This window comes from Protopterus annectens, chromosome 4.part1, assembly GCF_019279795.1.
Source record: "Protopterus annectens isolate FY-2018-M chromosome 4.part1, PAN1.0, whole genome shotgun sequence".
NCBI lineage: Eukaryota > Metazoa > Chordata > Ceratodontiformes > Protopteridae > Protopterus > Protopterus annectens.
The window spans coordinates 820,961,164-820,981,163 of record NC_056734.1 but is presented as its reverse complement, the minus strand read 5'-3'; the positions used below and the strand labels follow the sequence as shown (position 1 = coordinate 820,981,163).

General features: G+C 35.9%; 1 protein-coding gene across 1 annotated transcript in view; it reads left to right on the top strand.

Moving 5' to 3' along the window:
- SNORC (secondary ossification center associated regulator of chondrocyte maturation) overlaps window positions 1-20,000 on the top strand; it is a 175,948-nt gene that overhangs the window by 91,221 nt on the left and 64,727 nt on the right. Inside the window, exon 2 of the mRNA XM_044070935.1 lies at window positions 16,818-17,000. Within this exon, the coding sequence (XP_043926870.1) occupies window positions 16,818-17,000 (183 nt within the window). The remainder of the gene's footprint in view (window positions 1-16,817; window positions 17,001-20,000) is intronic.

The following is a 20,000-nucleotide window of genomic DNA, read 5'->3' as shown; positions in this document are numbered from 1 at the left end:
TTCATACTTGTGCCGAGGTTTAAGTCTTTAGCTCTCGTGGTCCTGATGGATTTGGATCTTTTACTGTCTACTGTCCTCTTTCTCAGCTTCTGTTCTGCAAAGTAATATTTTCATTTCTTAGGGGGTGGGTGACTGAATCTAAAAAGGACATGATACTGGAAGACATGCTGCACAGGAAGGCAACCAGAAAGACAGAAACAAAGCAAGGGCCTAGAAGTCCTGAAACTTTATTGATTTATTAATTGACATTTGTTTATTGTAAAAGTCTGACTGGGCAAGAATAATTTTCAGTAGATGCCTGGAGAGAAAAGCTCCAGAGCATACAAATTGCAACAGTAGAGCAATATCATTCAACATAAAATATACAGTGGTAAGAGAAGAATATAAACAGCAAAGTAATCTATAAAAATAAACAAGATAAATGCATCTGAGATAAATAAGTATGAAAGAAAAAAATTATAAGATAAATGCAAAATGAGTATGAAAAGAGAAGAAAAAAATGCATTACTGGCAGAAGGTAAACGTTTCCCTTGCAGAGTCATCCAAGAGGAAATACTGAGCTGAGTGTATTAAACGGTAGTATTGTGAAGTAGTAGAGAGCTGTAGCCAATACTGACCAACACAGAATCAGAAATACTGGTTTGAGACATTAAATAAGGGAGTTAGCATAAAAAATGGAGATGTGTAGGAAAAAAAGACATTTTTGGTATTAGTTTGACATGGTATAGGAGCAGAGCAAAGAGTTGGAAAGGAATTATTTTAGTAACGACTTAAATGAATGACTGTTCATAGCTTTTAGGATGGAGTTCCAAAATTTGTTCACACAATTGGAATGCAAAATGTGCCCCATAGATGTATTTGGTTTAGAAATTTCAAGTAGTTGGTGATTCGTTGAACGAAGGGGGTGATATGGAAGACTGTGGTGAAGCGTGAAGGTTGTTGATAGCTGTGCAGGGAGAATGGTTATGTGTTATTTTGTTTGCTAGCAATAGTTGTGCGAATGCTAGGTGAGTGGATAACTTAAGCCAAATTAGTTATTTAAGAACAGAGCATTAGTGAGTATGGTAGGGTTGATCTTGAAACTTTATTATAGCATTGTTCTAGTCTGAATTTTAAAGTGGACTGTAGATTGGTCAAGGTAGGAGAGGAACAAAGAAGAGAAGGCAAAAGATACATGTCGGACAGGGTTTTTCTAGTTGTAAGGAATGTCTTAGTTCAATAAAGCATACCTAGTTTTTGGATATTTTTTCACATTATCATCCATTGTCTCACCTAGGAGTTTAGTGTGAGAAACAACTTTAATGTCAGTATTGTACAGAGAGAAGATTTTGAAGTTTTTTTTTGTGTGGGTATGAAATTTAGAGAACAATAAAAGTAGCTTATGTTTTGGGGATTCAGCAGGAGTTGATAATATGCATAGCTGTAGTGCAATAGAGACATGGAACAGTCTATCTGATGCAATGAGCAGAGACAGACAATGTAGAGAGGGGCATCAGAGAAGCAAGAGAGAGATAAGCCTATAGAGTTTTCTTTTTATGCTGATTGTTCCACAAGAAACATTGTTTATTTAGCAAAGTGTAATTTATGTAGTGCATTTTACATAGGCAAGACTAATCACATGTTAAAAGAAAGAATTTTGGAACATCTCAATGACATACGTAACAGCAAATGCACGAATGCACTAGCTAAGCATGTAATTGATCATGATACACAGCATAATTTTAAACTTTTAGTTTTGCAGAAAGTGAATGTCAGTTTGCGTGAAGGGGACATTAAACATGAGACAGAATAGTTCAATTAAGATGGATTGTGGATTTCAAGGCATATTTTCCACCTGGCCTCAATAGCGCTGTGTTAAAAGCTCTTTTGAAGAGAAGAGGCTTACCACATTAATGAATGAATTAATTAATTAATTAACTTTTTATGATGCATTCCTAAGCCTTGTTTTTATTGGTCAGTGCTTGCATTTAAATCCAGGATTTTTATCAGTTTGTATTTAGGTCTGAAGAAGAGGGTTACCTCGAAAGCGCTTACCTTTTTGTTATTTTTATTTGTATTAAAGTGTTTTTATCTCCAACCAAAGTGTCTTTTCTCTATTTATAAGAGAGAGAAGTTGCCATGGTGGAATGCCTGGGGTGGGGTAGATTATGTCAGATATGACAAGGCAATATTTTGCAGAACAATGATAATACCTCATCACAATAAATGTAAAAAATTTCAGGGATAAAAAGTTTAGTAAGGTTCAGAAAAAAATTAGGACAGAAGAAACTGATGGTGGGAGGAGAGGTAGTCTCATCGGGGAACCACTCACTAAATGCATTTACATGACAGACCTATCTTCTTTCATTTTCACTGGCACATTTTTTTTTTTACTATAAAGGCTTCTTTTCTCATTGCATAGTTAAAAAATATAAAAACATAAAATACATACTGAGAACTTTAATCCTTCCTTTCTGTGATTTTATGGTACATACCTGGTACTATTTTGGAATGATTAGATGACTGCCACTGTAGTTTTATTTACCTTGTTCTCTTCCTGAGTGAACCTTTACTTTGCTTGCTTTGAGGCATGATATCTCTCTAGACCCCAGTCATAGCTATGCACCACTATCAACCATGAGAACAAATCCTTCCTGCCTTCCCAAATAATTCAGTATGTGATCTGAGGAACTCTATATCAAAACTACAACAGAGATGTGAGAAGATAGCTGTCTCCTGCATTAAGGTAGAGGACTGACTTGACTTTCTTGTTATTTTTGAAAAATGAAAAATAAAAACTCTTGCATGTTACAGTGTTGAACAACAGTAATAAACAGTATAAAACTTCAGATGTTAATTTCTCTTCTATGAAGGTACTGAAGAAATGAACTCAAACAGGTATAGTCACTGGAATAACTCGGCTTTAATTAATGATACACGCTTTCATCTACCAATTGGACTTCATCAGGTCGACTTTTCAATGACAGCTTTAACCCATGGAAAAGTAATATATATGTAAACATCACAAAAGATCATAAATCATGATTGTCAACCTCGTATATAGTAAGGGGCCTAGCCTACAGCTAACCAGATGTAACATAAGTCATTTTTAACAATCCAAACTAAAATAAGAAACAGAAAGAGTATTAATAAAATAAAGTCCAAATAAACTGAAGTGCAGAACTAGTACTTAACTCCTAGTCTGTCTCCAGACAGGGACAAGGTGTCACAAAACTCCCTTTATTAAAGGCTATGTAGCACCAAGGTGACAACAAGAGCCTTCCAAAAGAAGTGGTAAACTAAAAAACAAAAAAAGAAAGAAACAAGCAAACAATAAATAAATAAATTAGTGAGCTGAAGTGAAAGCCGCGGTGGTGCAGCAGTAGCATTTTTGCCTCACAGCAAGAGGTTCTCCCGTTCGATTCTCGGCTGGAGTGCCTTCTGTGTGGAGTCTGCATGTCCTCCCCGCGGTCGAGTGGCATTCGAAAGACATGTGTAGAATGGGCGTGCCTTCGTTGAAGGTTGGGCATCGAGCTGGCACCTCGGCACCTGTAAAAAAATCTACTGCCAATCATTAGCGGACCAGAGTTCCGCTGTGGTGACCCCTAACTGGGAAAAGCCGAAAAAAAGAAGTGAGCTGAAGTGAAGAAGAGTGTGTGAGGAAAAAAAGCTCCATTAACATTAAAGTACTTTATAAACACACATCAATGACATTTAAATATTATATCAGTTAGTTACATAAAGCCTTATACAATAAACATTTAAACTTTATGTAACAACTCCAGTAATTATATAAAGTCTAATTACACAGTATTTATGTACAAGTATTAAGCTATGAGATGTATAGGCCTTAAAAAGTTGTATATGCATTTAGACTAGTCACACTTCAAGAGAAACCCTGTTGATATTGCAAAGTATTGCAAGTAGAGTGGACAGATCATATTTCAGAACTCTTTATAATTCAGTTTATCAGACAACATCCTGGTACCCTGCAAATAATCTATACAGAGCGTTACTAATTGTTAATGTAGGACAGTGTGTAATTCCATGTATCAAACATCATGGTACATTGATAATAATGAACATAGGGTTTGTTAGTTATAACTAACAACAAGTGCTTGAACCTGTGCCTGTATTTAATTAAGATCTGTAATTTTATCTAATTTTGGGTTGCAGAAAGCATCTGTTTTTAAAAAGACTAAAGTGGTACTTACCTTGCTTTTTAAATATCCTAGTATAGAGCAGTGATCACTACTTTCTACAAAAAGTTTCTCCACACCACTATCTTGTAAAAAGCTCAGATCAAGCTGTTCATACAGAAGAAAACCTGTTCAGATTAAAAAAAAAAAAAACAAAAAAAAAACTAATAGAATATCTGCTTGATGCCGTACACAATCTGTATTCAAGAACATCCCTATCACATTTTTTGTGCTTTCTATTGACTCTGAAAGATTACACTAAGTGTACATTTTGTGGTAACTTTTATAAATCCCCTTCAGTATTTAAGGATGCAAGAAAATCATTAGGACGTCTAAAATTAGGAGGTGGAGGAAGAAGGTATGAGTTACATTTGTGTTGTCTGTTCACTCAGAGCAGTGTACACTTACTATATACATTCATGAATCCCGAGTTACGTTTGTGTTATCTGTTCACTCAGAACAGTGTACACTTAGTGGAAGCGTTCATGAATCCCATGGATGTCTTGGTTAATTCAAGCATCAATATTATTCTGCTGTCTTAGGGATGGCTCATGGGTTTTCATTTATTTTATTTTATTTTTTGGGATGGTCCCACTGAAGTAGAGTTTGAGAACCAAGGCTATGTAAAATATTTATATGCTTGCAGTTGTGTTCTCTTCACAATGCTTTGTATGTTTTCACTACTTTACCTTTTGTAACATTTTTGTGCCCTTTGTCCAGATTACAGCTAAATGGGTATACTTATCTAGTTAACAATAGATCTGCTATGAGATTAAAGGCCTCCCTGGCTTATATCCCCCTACAAGGTTGGAGGGAGCTCACCCAGAAAACGGGAAGTATAGAATCTTCCCAGGTGTCCTGAGAGTCCCCACCCTCTCAAAGTGAAGGTAGATGTATGAATCAACTCCTCATTGACATTTGACATTTGACACTTGGTAGGAGGGTATGGATTTCATCTGAGATTCTTCTTATTATTCTTGAAAGATTGTTTGGGTTCTTTTTATAGAGGGCAATCCTTGCCCAAGCGATGTACAGTTGAAATCCCTAAGCCCCACAAAGGCAGAAGAATTCATCTTCTTGTCAGATCTATTGATTTTATATCTCTTTTCTCCATTAGAAGTTTCCCTTGGCACCATGACTAAATCTACCTTTCCCCTTCTCTGAGAAGACAATAAAACACTGGGTGTACAATGTCCCCAGCCTTCCATTCCCTCAAGTCTGCTGTCAGCACTCATAGGCAGACAACTGACTGCTCCGGTAAACGTCGTTCCCCTGTACCTGTATTGTTTATGAGGTGGCATCATCAGAATATAAAATACTGCAGTCCTAACGTACATTCAGCACTGGCCTTTGCAGTGCCATTATCAATAATTCTATAGGTCAGTACTGACCAGTAATGTGAGTGTGTACATCAGTACTGGACACTGTTGTCTTTGTTTGAATCTATACTAAATGATGAGACCATTTAGTTTATAGTGTCTTGCAAAAGTATTTAGTGATATCCAAGTAGCAACAGCACAAATAACATCCAAGAATGCATTCTTAAAGGACACCTGACGGGCAGCCATGTTCCAGATAGAATGAGATCTAGCCTCACTTGTTAAAGCTTGCTGTGCTTCTCATAACAAAATCAGCAGGCAATGGTTGAGCCTGTCCACTGAAGAACTGACTTATTCTGAGGTATAGCTACAAGGAGAAAGTGACAGTTTGCAAAGGTCCACTCTCAGCAAAGGGGACAAGAATAGGTGTCCCCTTGCTTGTTCAAGAAACATTTCACTACCATGTTGTTATAGGGGTTGGCAATAAGACTAGGCAGGATGGAATCACAGAATGCAGGCAGGTCAGAAGGACTGTCCTCATTTGCAGAACACTGATGTGCATGATGACTTCTCTTGGTGTCTATATTCCTCAGATGGCCTTTTGCTGACATCGTGCCTCCACTCTAAAGTACCAGGCATCCATGATGACTGCCACTGCTGGGATGGGGAATTGGAAGTTTCAGCTCAGAGACAGGTTGGATTTGTGAATTTACCATTTGAAATTATCCTTTCACTTCCTGGGAATCTTGATTAAGAAGCTTAAGGGATCCAACTACTGATCCCATTGTATCTTGAGTGTACACTGTAATAGTCTCATGTGAAATGGGACATTAGGGACCAAGTAAATGGATTCTTTCAGAAGTCACAATGCTGTTGTCATCACTTGATTGTAAAGTATTTTAAATGTCACTTCATGTATTGTTTGAATTCTGTCCTGTGGAAGAAATGCTCAGAAAGGGAGTGCATCTGTCTTGCACCAGATGAGTATAATTTCTCTGAGCATCAACTGGAGTTCTCTTTGTTCATTATTATCCTTAAAGAATGAAGCAGAATAAAGAGTTGGACCCTGGGGGCTTTGAGACTTTTCATCATGGGTGCCACCAGGAGCCACTTCAGCCAGTTTTCCAGGTATGGAAAGACCTGGTTCCCATGTAGTCTGAGATATACTGAAACTACTGCAATGCACTTGGTGAAAACTGGGGAGGGAGATGTAGATGAGACTAAATGCAAGGGAACAAAACTGACAAGGAATAATACCTGTGCAGAAGTGATAAAACCTCCTCGATTCCTTTGTTAGTTTTTGGAAAGTAGATGCGTTGGAGGGCTGAAGAGCACATGCAATCTCTTTCTATGCCTCCTCCTGGACATTATTGTATTTTTCCTCACAAATTTCATTTATTTCTATGTAATTTGCTTTTCCCTTTTTTTAAAGATCCCACCACCAATTTTGTTATATCCCTTACAATATTCAGTACCTCAATTACAGTTGGTTTAGATTTTGTTTTCTATGTTTTAGTAATTTCTTTTTTTCTTTTTTTTTTTTTTTTTTGATAGCCAGTAACATTAAACTGAGAAAAGCCTTAGTATGTCTGGACAGTTCATTTCCAATATCCCAGATTTGTTTGTTTGTGTCTTTCGGCTTTTCTCGGTTAGGGGTCGCCACAGCGGAACTCTGGTCCGCTAATGATTGGCAGTAGATTTTTATGTGCTGGCTTGCCAGGCCTAATGCACAACCTTCAATGAAGGAATGCCCATTCACACATGTCGCCACACAGAAGACGCTCTAACTGAGAATCGAACAGGCAACGTCTAACTGTGAGGCGACAACGCTACCGCAGCACCACCACTGCAGATCATTTCCAATATCCCAGATAAAAAATAATAATTTCTTTAGTTAAAATGACTTGCTCTCCAGTTAAAATGATTTGCTCTCCCAACATTTAAGATAAAGCCCTCTGTAGGGAATTTCTAAAATTTGCTAACTTGTTACAATTTCCCCAAAAAACATTTTCCCAAATACCTGTTTGTTGAAATGTCCTTTTCTGGATTTATCAAGTACAAAGCAATATTATCAGCACATAACGCTAATTTTTATTGATTACCATACCAATTAAATCCTTGAATTTCCCTTATTTTCTTTGTCAGTGGCTCTAAGTATAAAGCAAATAACAAAAGGGAACAAAGACATTTTCTTTGTCAGTGGCATTGTCGCCTCACAGTTAGACGTTGCCCGTTTGATTCTCCGTTAGAGCGTCTTCTGTGTGGTGACATGCGTGAATGGGCATTCCTTCGCTGAAGGTTGTGCGCTAGGCCCAGCAAGCCAGCACGTAAAAATCTACTGCCAATCATTAGCGGACCGGAGTTCCGCTGTGGCGACCCCTAACTGGGAAAAGCCGAAAGACACAACAACATTGTCATGGAAAATAAATACCACTAATGTTCTGTTCATAAAATCCCATCTGAATCTACTGAATGCCTTCTTTGCATCAAGACCCACCAACAATAGCAGTGTCTTCCTGTGTTCTGCTTTCTTCTGGGTGATCATTGTTCTAATAATATTTTCAAATGTTTGATTCCCCTCTGGAAAACCACACTAATCCATATCTATCAATTTTGGCAACATCTTTGCCATTCTCTTAGCTAGTATAGACACAAATACTTTATAATAATGGTTTAAAATTTAAGCTATGAATCTGGGTCTGACAGGTCTTTACCCTCTGAGTAATACAGCTTCCACAGCTTTCCTCCAAGATGCTGATGCTATTGATGAAAACCTTTGAGATCTGCATTACTTTCTTCCCTTTTAACTTCCATACTCTCTCAGGAATGCCATCTCTCCCTGGGGAATTCCCTGTTGATTGATTATAAATCATCATTTTTATTTTATCCCCTCCTACCTTAGCTATTAATTATTGAGCCTCATCTCTCTTCTAGCCATGACATATTTAAGTCTCTCATATATATTTCCATTTGTACCTCTTTCCCCATTCTTTTGTTTTATACAAATGGTCATGGAAATTCCAAAATACCTCTAATGCCAATATAGGATCTCTGGTTATTTTTCTTGTCATAGGCTCCCTAAGTTAGGCAATACCACTTTCTGCTTTCTGATGCTTAAATTATTATGCTAATAGTTTTTTGTGGTCAGGAGTCAATATCAAAAAATACTTGCTTAACAACAATCTTTTTAATCTCATGTATGTTATCAAAATACTCCATTATTTTTCCTTTAACACTCAGCAGTTGTTCCTGTTCTTATTCTGTGAGACTCTCCTTTTCTAATACTTTAACCTTTGATAGCTCCTCTAAATAATTCATATTACTGCTTCCACATATCTCTTTCTCTCGTATTTCTACCACATTTTAACTCCATTTTCATTTTATCCTATCTAGCTATCCATCTAAACAAATCTGTATGTTCCCTACTCACTCTTGAATCATTTATACCATGCATTTCTTGAATTCCTTTAGTTTTTTAACAAATAAGTAGGGAAACACTAGTGTTATATTTTTACTTCATTGCCTAGCATCTTTTTCTTAGTTTTTATTGGTGCATGTTCTGAAATAGTTAAGTACCCATGCTCTTGTGACATATAAGTTTCATCCAGTCTAGCCAGTTATTGTACCTTGGGGAATAATGTGAATTTTTTCTTGCTTCCTGCTAGTAAGTTCATACCTTCCATTCCAAATAGTATCACATATTTCTTCAGAAATCTACCCTATTTTGTTATACTTTACTTATATGGCCACCTGATGCATCTAACTATTGCAAATCAGGCTCCACCCCCCCCCCACCAATAAATAATATTCTCTGCTGAAAACAAATTATTTCTGCCTAAATTGTCTTAAGCTCCATAATAGTAGTTTAGGTGGAATATAAATACATGTCAGTGTAGTCCTCCGTCTCTGCCAATAAGTCTTATTACAGCAAATCTATTATTATTCTCATTCTTTCTCTCCTGTATCACTTAGGTAGCTCCTTCACAATAAGTATTATTAACCCCTTTTCCTTTGTCACTGATACTCTGCTAAATACCCCATTCTTGCCAAATTCACATGCTAATATCTATCCAAATGTGTCTGCTGTAACATTACTATTTGCACTCTTCTTCTTCTTCTTTCAGCTTTTCCCGGTTAGGGGATGCCACAGTGGAACTCCGGTCTGCTAATGATTGGCAGTTGATTTTTACGGTGCCGAGGTGTTTGCACCCTACACTTCTAAATATAATTCAGATTTATTTGCCTTTTGTCTATAGCTGCAGTGCCATGTCGATTCCATGATATAGTTGATAATGCAGACAGTCTGATAAGAAACTATTACTTTTACATATTCAGTGTGACAGTTCTTTCGAATATGTTTCCAACCTGCAACTTGCATGCACACATTAATGCTTGACAAGTAGATCTTGTATGCAGTTGATTCTTCTTACATCTGTTTGAATCTTTTTCATATCTTCCAAGACTCTTTGCTTCAGTAAAAACAATTAGAAAACAAAAATGAAATACATTTTTAACACCCAATCCCTTTTACTTCACAGAAAACTCAAATATCTATATACACTTTCCCAAAATGGAAGTTAACCCTCCATATAGGGGCAGTTGCCCCAAATAGGCAGCTACACCTACAGGCTTTACCTGTTCTAAACATAGATGTGGTCATGCTGGAACTACATGCTATATAGCCTGTGTTGTCTCCTAAACAAATACCATCTAGCCTTTTCCTATCTCTGCTTCCCTCCCAGATATGAAAAGACCCTTGCATGCTCTCAGTTAACTAATTTTTAGCCTTAAGAAAAAATGCATTGGTTATCCTTAAAGATGATGTACAAATGTCTGTCTTATCCCTCTAGATGTCCATTGATTGGCTGCCCTGGTAAGGTCCTAGAGATGCTAGTGGACTTCTGCATGAAAACATAAGAAAATATACATTTTTTAATATTTCAAAATGAATTACAAAACTCAATGCTTCTTGGAGCTTATGGAATGCAATTTCTGTTGTGGGTTTTTAGAGGGTGGGACTTGATGATGTTATCTTAATGTTAGAAGTACTTAGTGTCCTTGTTGAATGGAAATGCATGAAAAAACAAAAGTCACAAGGTACACACTCTGAAACATCTACTATTTAATGAATGCATGAGGTTATTTATTAAATACTGATTATTTAAGAGTATCTGTTCTGATTCTGATACTGTCTTATTATTTCATGCCTTTCCATTCAGTGAAACACCAAGTAATTCTATTACCAGGCAACTTGATAAGCCAAACCTTTATGAATCCCTGTCAATATTTAAAGCTGCAAGAATATCAGTAGGAAAACTAAAATTAGGAGGAAGAATGTGTGCATTATGTCTTTGTTGTCTGTTCACTCAGGACAGTGTACAATTAGTGTACACTTAGTGTAGGCTTTATTGAATCTGGCCCTGTGTTTATTGTTTTCACATAGAGATTAGTATTGCTACTTGTATGTCATCAGGCCTTTATAAATATACAAATTCTCTCTTTCTCTCTGTCTAGCTTGCTTCTCAAGTCAGAAATTACTCTTAGTGTAATCCATATTATGGAACCTGAGAGAGGAAATATTCCAGCCCCAAGATCATGTTATTAAGAAACACCCCCCACAGCCACAAAGAAGGAAGAGCTAAGATATTAGACATGGCAGCACTTTTTTAAGAAGTATTTTCACATAAAAGCATTATTTTATATGAAAATGGGATCACAACAGCCACTACCAACTTGTAAATGGTGCAGAGCATATTTAATATTTAGGCAATGAGAATGCATCTACATCCAAAAGTATTCACTTCCACCAGTGTCAGATTTCATCTATTTTTACTGAATTGCTTATCAGTTTCTATTTACATACTAATTATAATGTTTCTTATAAAAATGCCTCAGAGCTCATGGTTCAGTCTTTTCCTGATTAATTGCCTGCATCTGTCGACAAACTGTCTCCAACTGCAGACTTCTATTGGTGGAAAATGAAAAAAAAAAGTAACTGCTTTACAAATGCAAGAATTACCACTTTTCAAATACTAGAAACTACAAATTTCCATGCTTTACATTTTCAAATTTTTTTTTTTTGCTTAAAAAAGAAAAAAAAAAATCCCCCTTCTCTGCATCATAAAATAATAGCATTAGTCTGTACTTCCACCTGTATAATATCTGGGGAAATGATTATATTTCAATACACATATAATATAATCTGTGTGTACTTTTACATCCCCAGCAGCCCAAGATCACAACATTCCACTGCTTTTATCTGGCCTTTATCTTGTTACAGTAAACCCCCCAGATATATTACAGTCAAAAAGTACTACTTTAATGCCACTAGCATCAACAATCACTGATAAGGCCCTTCACGTTTAAAATATCTCTACATACTATACAGAACTACTTTACAATATAACATGACGTTATTTAAAAATATATGCTGTATGTATTACTAAGAACAAAAAAGAAGAAAATACATTTTTTACAGTTGAATCTTTAGTCCTTTCATTATAGTTCAAAACATTAATGACAAAGTAGAATTATGCTTTAGAGTCAATTATGTTTTAGAATCATCTTATCAATTTAACACAGTCAACAAACTTCCAGTCTTTGTTTTAACTTCTTCTTGGAAATTACACTTTACAATTCTTACGTTTATTTCCTAATTTCACATTATTGCTGTCTTTCTTCTTCATCATCTCAAGTACTCTGCCTGGTCTCTGGTTCAGATCTAAAGTAATCCTGATTTTCCTAGTTAGATTTTGGGCTTTTTTCTGCCATTCAATCATTTTCCTTTGGAACAATGGAAAGCCTTTTTCCTTCTGCCACTGTTTTGTCAGGAACAGCACAACTACCTAATATAGTCATAACTAACTACAGCACACAAACTCATTCATCATTTAGAAAACTTCCCTAACAAATAAGTCAAATAATGTTGAAGGAGACTCGCTGTACTCCCAATATGTTGCTAAACTCTGGAATAGTATCACCACACAAATAAAACTCTCCAACAAACTCAATATTTTTAAAATACTACTTAAATAATGTATTTACCAGTTCTGGTCTTGCACATGCTCATCATCAGGTTAAGACCTTATGCTTACTGTACAATACTCTCCAAATACTCTCCTTAAACAGAATTCTGTCAACCTCTCACTTGAAATGACAAAATATTTTTTATGCATAACTGCTGCCTGTGCAATCTACTAAGTTGCACATGGGCTTTCTCTTTAGTAACTTCTAATGCTTTAAAGTCTTAGAATGTATAAATATAAGTACTGTATGTGTATAAATGTAATTAGAAATGTAACTACTTATTGTTTAACTGGAAGTATAATGCAATGTAAACAAATGGAGCTTTTCTCCCTGGGCATCTGCTGAAAATGGGTATTACCCAGTTGGACTTTCCTGGTAAACAAAGATAACTAAATAACTATATAAATAAATAAAACATTCATTGACAAATTCTGTCTCTGGGCTGTGCTTTTGTCAGAAAAATGAGAATCTGATTCTCCTCCAGTGTTCTGTGTCCCACTTTGCTGGGTAAACTTTTTATTTCCTCCTTAGCATGTTCTGCATCAAAAGATGTCTGATTCTCCAGGGAAAATATTATAAAGACATATGGATATAGCAGCTCGAATCACTCACCTAACTCTCATCCACAAAAAACACAGGGTAACTCTCTTTCAAAAAAAAAATAGACTCCAGGCAGGTAAGGTTTTTGTTTTTTGAATATATCAGCATATATATGCAATAAGGAGACATGACAAAAATAATGCCTTATACAGACATAGTATGGGATGTAAGGATTTTAGGAAGTTTCTTTTTTGCATGCTGGAAAAGGTAGGGAGAGAAGAGAGGGGAGGCAACTGGCCCTGCTTTTTGGAGTACAGGGAAACATACTGGCAACAGCTTTCCGTGGAATCAATGACAGAATTTCATTAAGTAGTTTATTGCATCTTAGGGCAGATGTGATCTGAGTTGGAATGTTTTCCTTCTGCTTTATTTTTTATGGTTAACAATTATACTAGGAGGATTTATAAATAATTAATTTCATCAAGCAGAAGTTTTTTAAACAATGTTTTCTTAAATGAAAAGGAAGTTTTTATAGTTTGGTTAGTAAAAACAGGAAAATGTATGTACATATATTCATACACTTTTAAAATGTCTACTGGTGGATTTTAAATGGAGGAATCAAATTGCAAGTTTAATGAATTGCAAAATGTGTTGATTGGGGCAACTGCTTTAATGAGTTCTATATAAAAAGAGGGAAGAGGGTAAGGTGTGTGTATCTGATGAAGTTCCATTTTGGAGTATGAATAAAGGGAACAAAAGTGCTAAAAAAAAAAAAATACCTTATCTGCCTGGAGTCTGTTTTTTTTGGAAGAGAGTTACCCTGTGTTTTTTGTGGATTATTGGTTTAGACTTTTTGTTTTTATTGATCACCTAACTCTCAGCATCCCCTGATTTCAGTGAAAACTTGCTTCTCTTATGTCCAATGAATAATCATTTTCCACAAACACTGTGGTGTCCCCAATTTTTATTACTTTTTCATTCTTCCACAATTTTGTCAGGAGCAGCTATTTCTGCTGGTATGACTGTATCTTTACTATTACACATTTTGGCTTCTTTCTCAGGGCCAAATTTTGAGTGTACACATAATCTGCCTTTTAAATTAAGAAATCCTGCTGCGGAATACCAGTACTTTGAAAAAATTAGTGTGGTTTACTTCATCCATTTTCTATGATATAGCAGAAAATCTCAAGTTTTCAAGAATGCCTTTACTTTTTATTGCATTAGTTTTTGAAACTGTTCTTCTTGAGAAACCTCATATTATGCCAGTCTTTCCTTCATTTCAGTCTCTGAATTTTGTAGTTGCATCAGCTCATATGTATAGCTATTTAAACTTCCTTCTGTTCTTTCTAACCTTTTGCTGTTTGACTTTATTTATTCCTCCGGTTGTCTCAATTATTTTTAAACACCTTTAAATGCATTTGTTCTACTTTTTCCATTGAATTACTGGAAGCCATTTCCTGTACCAAAGCTGAAACCTGAACTGCATTTTGCTTAACATTTGCAAGGCTCTTCCCAGTCAGAGTTTTTTCCTTCACCTATTATAGTTAATTTTCTATTACTTTCTTCAGATTGCTTGTTTGCTAACTTGCAAGCAGTACAATGACTGGTCAGTAACTGAATTTTACCCACATTGTTAGCTTTTACTGGTTTTTTACACTTGTTTTCTTTTCATAGTGGAGAGCTATAATCATTCTGCTTTTCAGAATGCAGCCATCTTGGAATCTGACATCAACCTTGTTTTGGTCAGAGTCATTTACTTGATATTGCTGCATGTGGGAGACCCCGATAAGGAGCATGTAGCATTTGGGTGAGAGGTTGGCATAATGGCTAAGGTATTTCCCTTACAGACATAAGGTGCAGGGTTTGATTCTCACATGGGGGTCATTGGCTAGGCTTAAAATGGCCCAGAAGGGCAGTTAGCCTAGTACTAACTTATGAACCTATCATCCATTGATTTCAACCACAGTACACTTTTGTATATTTAACTACTTTCATACCCCATCTAACAGTATGCCTTCATATGCTTAACCAGTTTCATCCTCTGATCCAATAGTACACTTGCATATGTTTAAAAGTTGTTATACTCTTATCTGACAGTATAGGGGTCAGATGATGATGACAATATTTTTAGGATACCCACACAGCCTATTGAGGATTTAATACAGTGGTTGGGTGTTATAGTACAGCAATGAGATAACAATAATGGGTGCTCATATAGCCTGCTGCTAGTATAATGCAGTGATGAGGTGATATTATTATACATTATACCCATACAACCTGCTGCTGATGCAGTATAGTAATGGGATAATTGGACTGTAAAGAATGATTATACAGTTTTCTGTAAAATAATAGGATAATTCTACTGTGAAGAAAAGTTGCACAGGCTGCTGCTGGTGAAGTACTGTAGTGAAGTAATGTTATTACGCAGGACACTCATCATACCTCTTAACTGTACAGATTTTTGCCTTATATTTTTGGTCTGTTTTTCATAAAATTGTGATTTTCTGGCAAATTACTGGCAAATCATTAAAGACTGAAGTTTAAAAATAATGACAGACATTTGAGTTTCAGTGTTCATATCCTTCAGAAAATTCATGCTAATGCAAAACCTGTTATTCTGTCAACTTTCTAAGTTTTTAAAAACAATTTTTAAAAACTGTCCCTATTTTTGGGCCTTTGTCCCACTTTTATTTATGGCTTTGACAAGATTTCTTGCTCTAAGAGATTGAGAGTTATGACACTCATACAGCCTGCTGCTGGTGAAGTATTGTAATGGAATAATGTTATTATACAGGACACTCATACAGCCTGCTGCTGGTGAAGTATTGTAATGGAATAATGTTATTATACAGGACACTAATACAGCCTGCTGCTGGTGAAGTACTATAGTGGGGTAATGTTATTGTACAGGAGACTTACACAGCCTGCTGCTGGTGAAGTACTGTAATCGAATAATGTACTGTACAGGACACTTGTGCAGCTCGCTGCTGGTGAATTACTGTAATGGGGTAATGTTACTATACAGAAGACTCAGACAGCCTGCTGCTGGTATATTTGTAGGATACTTATACAGCTTGCTGCAGATGCAGTCCTGTGCAGAGATGATATAGCTGTCCAAAGGAGGTCACACAGCATGTTGCAGACCAGAACAGTGGTTGAATTATGTATTCTATTTGTATGGTTGGCTACAGGCATGGTGCTACTGGTACAGTGATTTAAATCTATCAGTATGTAAGATGATTTGTAGCAGTTTCCAAACAGTGCTGAGCTGCTTCTTTAGATACAAAAATCAACAGTCTATGGCAGGCCCTGTGCACACACTGTCGTACTACTTTACATGTAAGAATCACACCATGCAGTATTGGCACTTTCCTAATGTGCACTGAAAACATTGTTGTATACTGCACCGTGCCAATGAAATGTCACTAGTTTAGTGATCTACAGCCTAGTACTACTGTACCTCTTTGGAGTTAAGTTGTACTGGTCTCTATGAACACCTACACATTTCTGCCTTTGTCCTTTTAACTCATCAGTTGTTTGAGATAGATTAACATGTTCCTTGTAATGTATCAGCAGTGTCACAGTTTACATTCCTAATGAGTGAACTGCATAGAACATTGTAGTCTTAGGAAGCAGCACTGTATTTTAAATTTCTCACAAGCGGGATGCATAAGAACATAAAAGAATATTAGTGATGTTACTGCTGATCAGATCACGTCTCACAATTGTTAATGATCTTTTATTTTCATGACAGCAAAATATTCCAATGGAGCTGCTGCTGCATCTTTGGGTGAAAATGAAAACCAGGAAGCTTCTTCAGGTGGTGCAGCCATGGATATGACTACCAAAGGACCCCTAGACTTTACAGACAGTGCGTACACAGCGGATTATGAGGCTGAAGATTCCACCCATTCCAACCACGAGAATACGGAGTATGGTAGGAGCAGACTCTGCCTGTTAGTTCATGCCTTACTGCAAAGGGTTTATCAGAAGCAGATGAAACACTGTAGTTTAACATGAAATTTTCATTATTTTCAAACTGGGATGAATCATAGCTGTCACTGCACATAACACTAGTGCTCAGATATGGTGAGGACATTAGAAATTAATCAAGGGTGATGACCAATCCCCCACAGTAAACACAAATTGCAAAGCAGAAAGGTCTGAAAAAAAACAACTAGCCAGCAGTGTTTGTACTTAATAAAGACACACATTGGAAGCTTCTGCATATCTATACTCAGCTAAAGACTAATCACATATTAAATAGATCAATGCATTGATTTAGACAAAATCCTCTCACATGTGATTCTGATGTCACAATTTCTTATCCTTGCATGTGTGAGCATGGTGACACATTTAGAATTAGGATTGCACTAAAAAATTTTCATTTACAGAATCATTTTTTTTTTGTTTATGGCCATTTATGCCAGTCAACATTCAAGTGCAAAAGTACAAATCATAGCATTTCAAAATGCTCTGGCATAAATGAAGTTGTGTAATAGGCAATGCATTGTATTGAATTGTCTTTAATTCAATTCAAATAGCCAGCTCTGTGATGTAGAAAGTCCTGACTGTAATATAGACACAAAAAATCAGGGACAAAGCAAATAATTATGAGTAAGAGTCCAAAATCAGTGATTCTCTTTACATATTGCTTTTATTTACTTAGAAAGTTAAACAAATAGGTTTGTATCAGCTTGCATTTTCTGAAGAACAAGAAATATTCAGCTTTAATGTCTGACATTGTTTAGTTTCTGTAGTCTTCAATATTTTGCCAGAGCATCAGAAATTATCATAAATTCTGAGGAAAGTAGCAAAAACATACATGTGACAGCAGATGGCTGTAATGAAGATGATTGAGGACTGACAAGTGATATAGATTCTGAAGGAGCTGACTGGTTAAGGTGGGAGTGAACGGTCAAATGTATACCTGCCCACTTCGCAGAGATGGACGTCCCAGTCCACTGCTATATGTACTCCCAACAGATGCAGATGAAAGTGCAGCAGTATGATGCAGTACAATTTATGCTGTGAATCACCAGCACATGGATTATGCCCTATAGCCACACTGGGTGCATGACATGATTGCAGAACTGGCATTAGGTCCATACTGTAGACCTCAACTAGACAACACATACTGCATGGACAAGACACCACTCGCAGCTTTCACCAATCACTGTGTGATTAGGCAAGATCAGTGACATCATGTGATTGTAGGGACATCAGAAATTAATTGTGGGTGATGACCTGAAGGCAGATCTCTCCCATTTCTCGTTAAGCAGATTCAATGACATTACTAAATTAGTGCATGCATGCAGAGATTCCCATTGTCTTATGTTTTCATTGTATTTTGAGTAAACCCTAGGCAGAGTCCTCTTTTGTTATTACCATGTGTCCTTAAGCAAGATCACTGATATAAACTGATTCATTCACATTTACTTGGATTTTCTCCTTTCTCTATCATTAGGCAGGGTTACTGACCTTATACAAATCACAAAAATGAACGGACCAGACTGTTGAATATATCCAAATGAACCAGGAATCCAGGACACCAGTTAGAAAATATAAAAGAAAGAATCCATTTATTGTAACCAACAGTTTTAGCGCTTTCATCTCATTGTAGAGACTTCTTCAGAAACAATTAACCACATTTAATCATACTTTATATAGCCCTTCAATCAATGACATCACACAATTAATTAAGAATTTAAACAAACATCAACCTGAAAATGTGTATCAAACCAAAAATAGGTATGTTTGATGCATAATGCCTGTTATGTTTTATACAAAAATAAAAACAAAAACAAAAACAGTTTAGTAAATACTGGCACAAAAGGTTTGATTTAAAACATATTGATCAATATAAAAACTTGTAAAAATTCATTATTGAATACTGATCTTTAGGAATAAATATATATATAAAAATAAATATATAGACTCATTCATTTAACATTTCTGAAAATTCTAGTACAAAATGAGAAAAAATATATATTATGTATATATATATATATATATATATATATATATATGTGTAAACATAAAACTGTAAATAATTCAAATATTGTTGGCCCTTTCTATAAGTAATGGTGTTAATGACACTGTTTCATTTAGTCCTGGGGGAAACATAGAGGCCAATCTGAACTGCCATTGGCTCTCCTTCTTTTTTAATAGGTTTTTCCAATCCCCACCTCTAATATCTATTTTAACAGTGTCCAAAATACCAAAGACAAATTTCTTAAATTCTCAACAAGATGTACTGTGTTTGTAAAGAGAATTAGTGTTCTTGTGGTTCTTGATATCGTTTAGATGTTCATATATCCTGTTTTTAAATAGTCTTTCAGTCTTACCTACATAAAAATGTTTACAAGTACAACATAAAGCCAGGTAGACCACTCCCCTGGTGTTGCAATTGCCATCTTGCAAATATACTTTACTGTTCATAACATTGTTTAGCCTAATGATAGGTTCAACACAAATGTAAGAACAATAATTGCACATGCCACATCTTTTTGTACCCCGTTTGTTTTGAAGAATATTAGGTCTTTTATATTCCAAAAGTTGTTTCATGTTGAAGCCCACTTTGTTAACAAATCTGGGTGCATTACCCAGCTTCTTGTGTATACCATCATTTGCTCTAAAAATATTCCAATTTCTTTGGAAAATGTTTTTAATAGCAGGGGTTCTTGTGTTGTATGTTAAAACACAAGTAGTATTAAAATCATGGGTGTTCTCCCTATCGATTGTAGTGCTTTCAAAAGAACCTAATAGGGGAATATATTTTTGACCCCATTGTTGATACACATTTTGTAAAGTAAAATTAATCAAGTCTAAAGGGTATCCCCTCTCTAGAAACATTTCCCTTAACAAAGTGAACTCTACTTTCAGGTCTTCTAGATGCGAAGTCATCCTGGCAATTCGGATAGCTTGCCCTTTAATT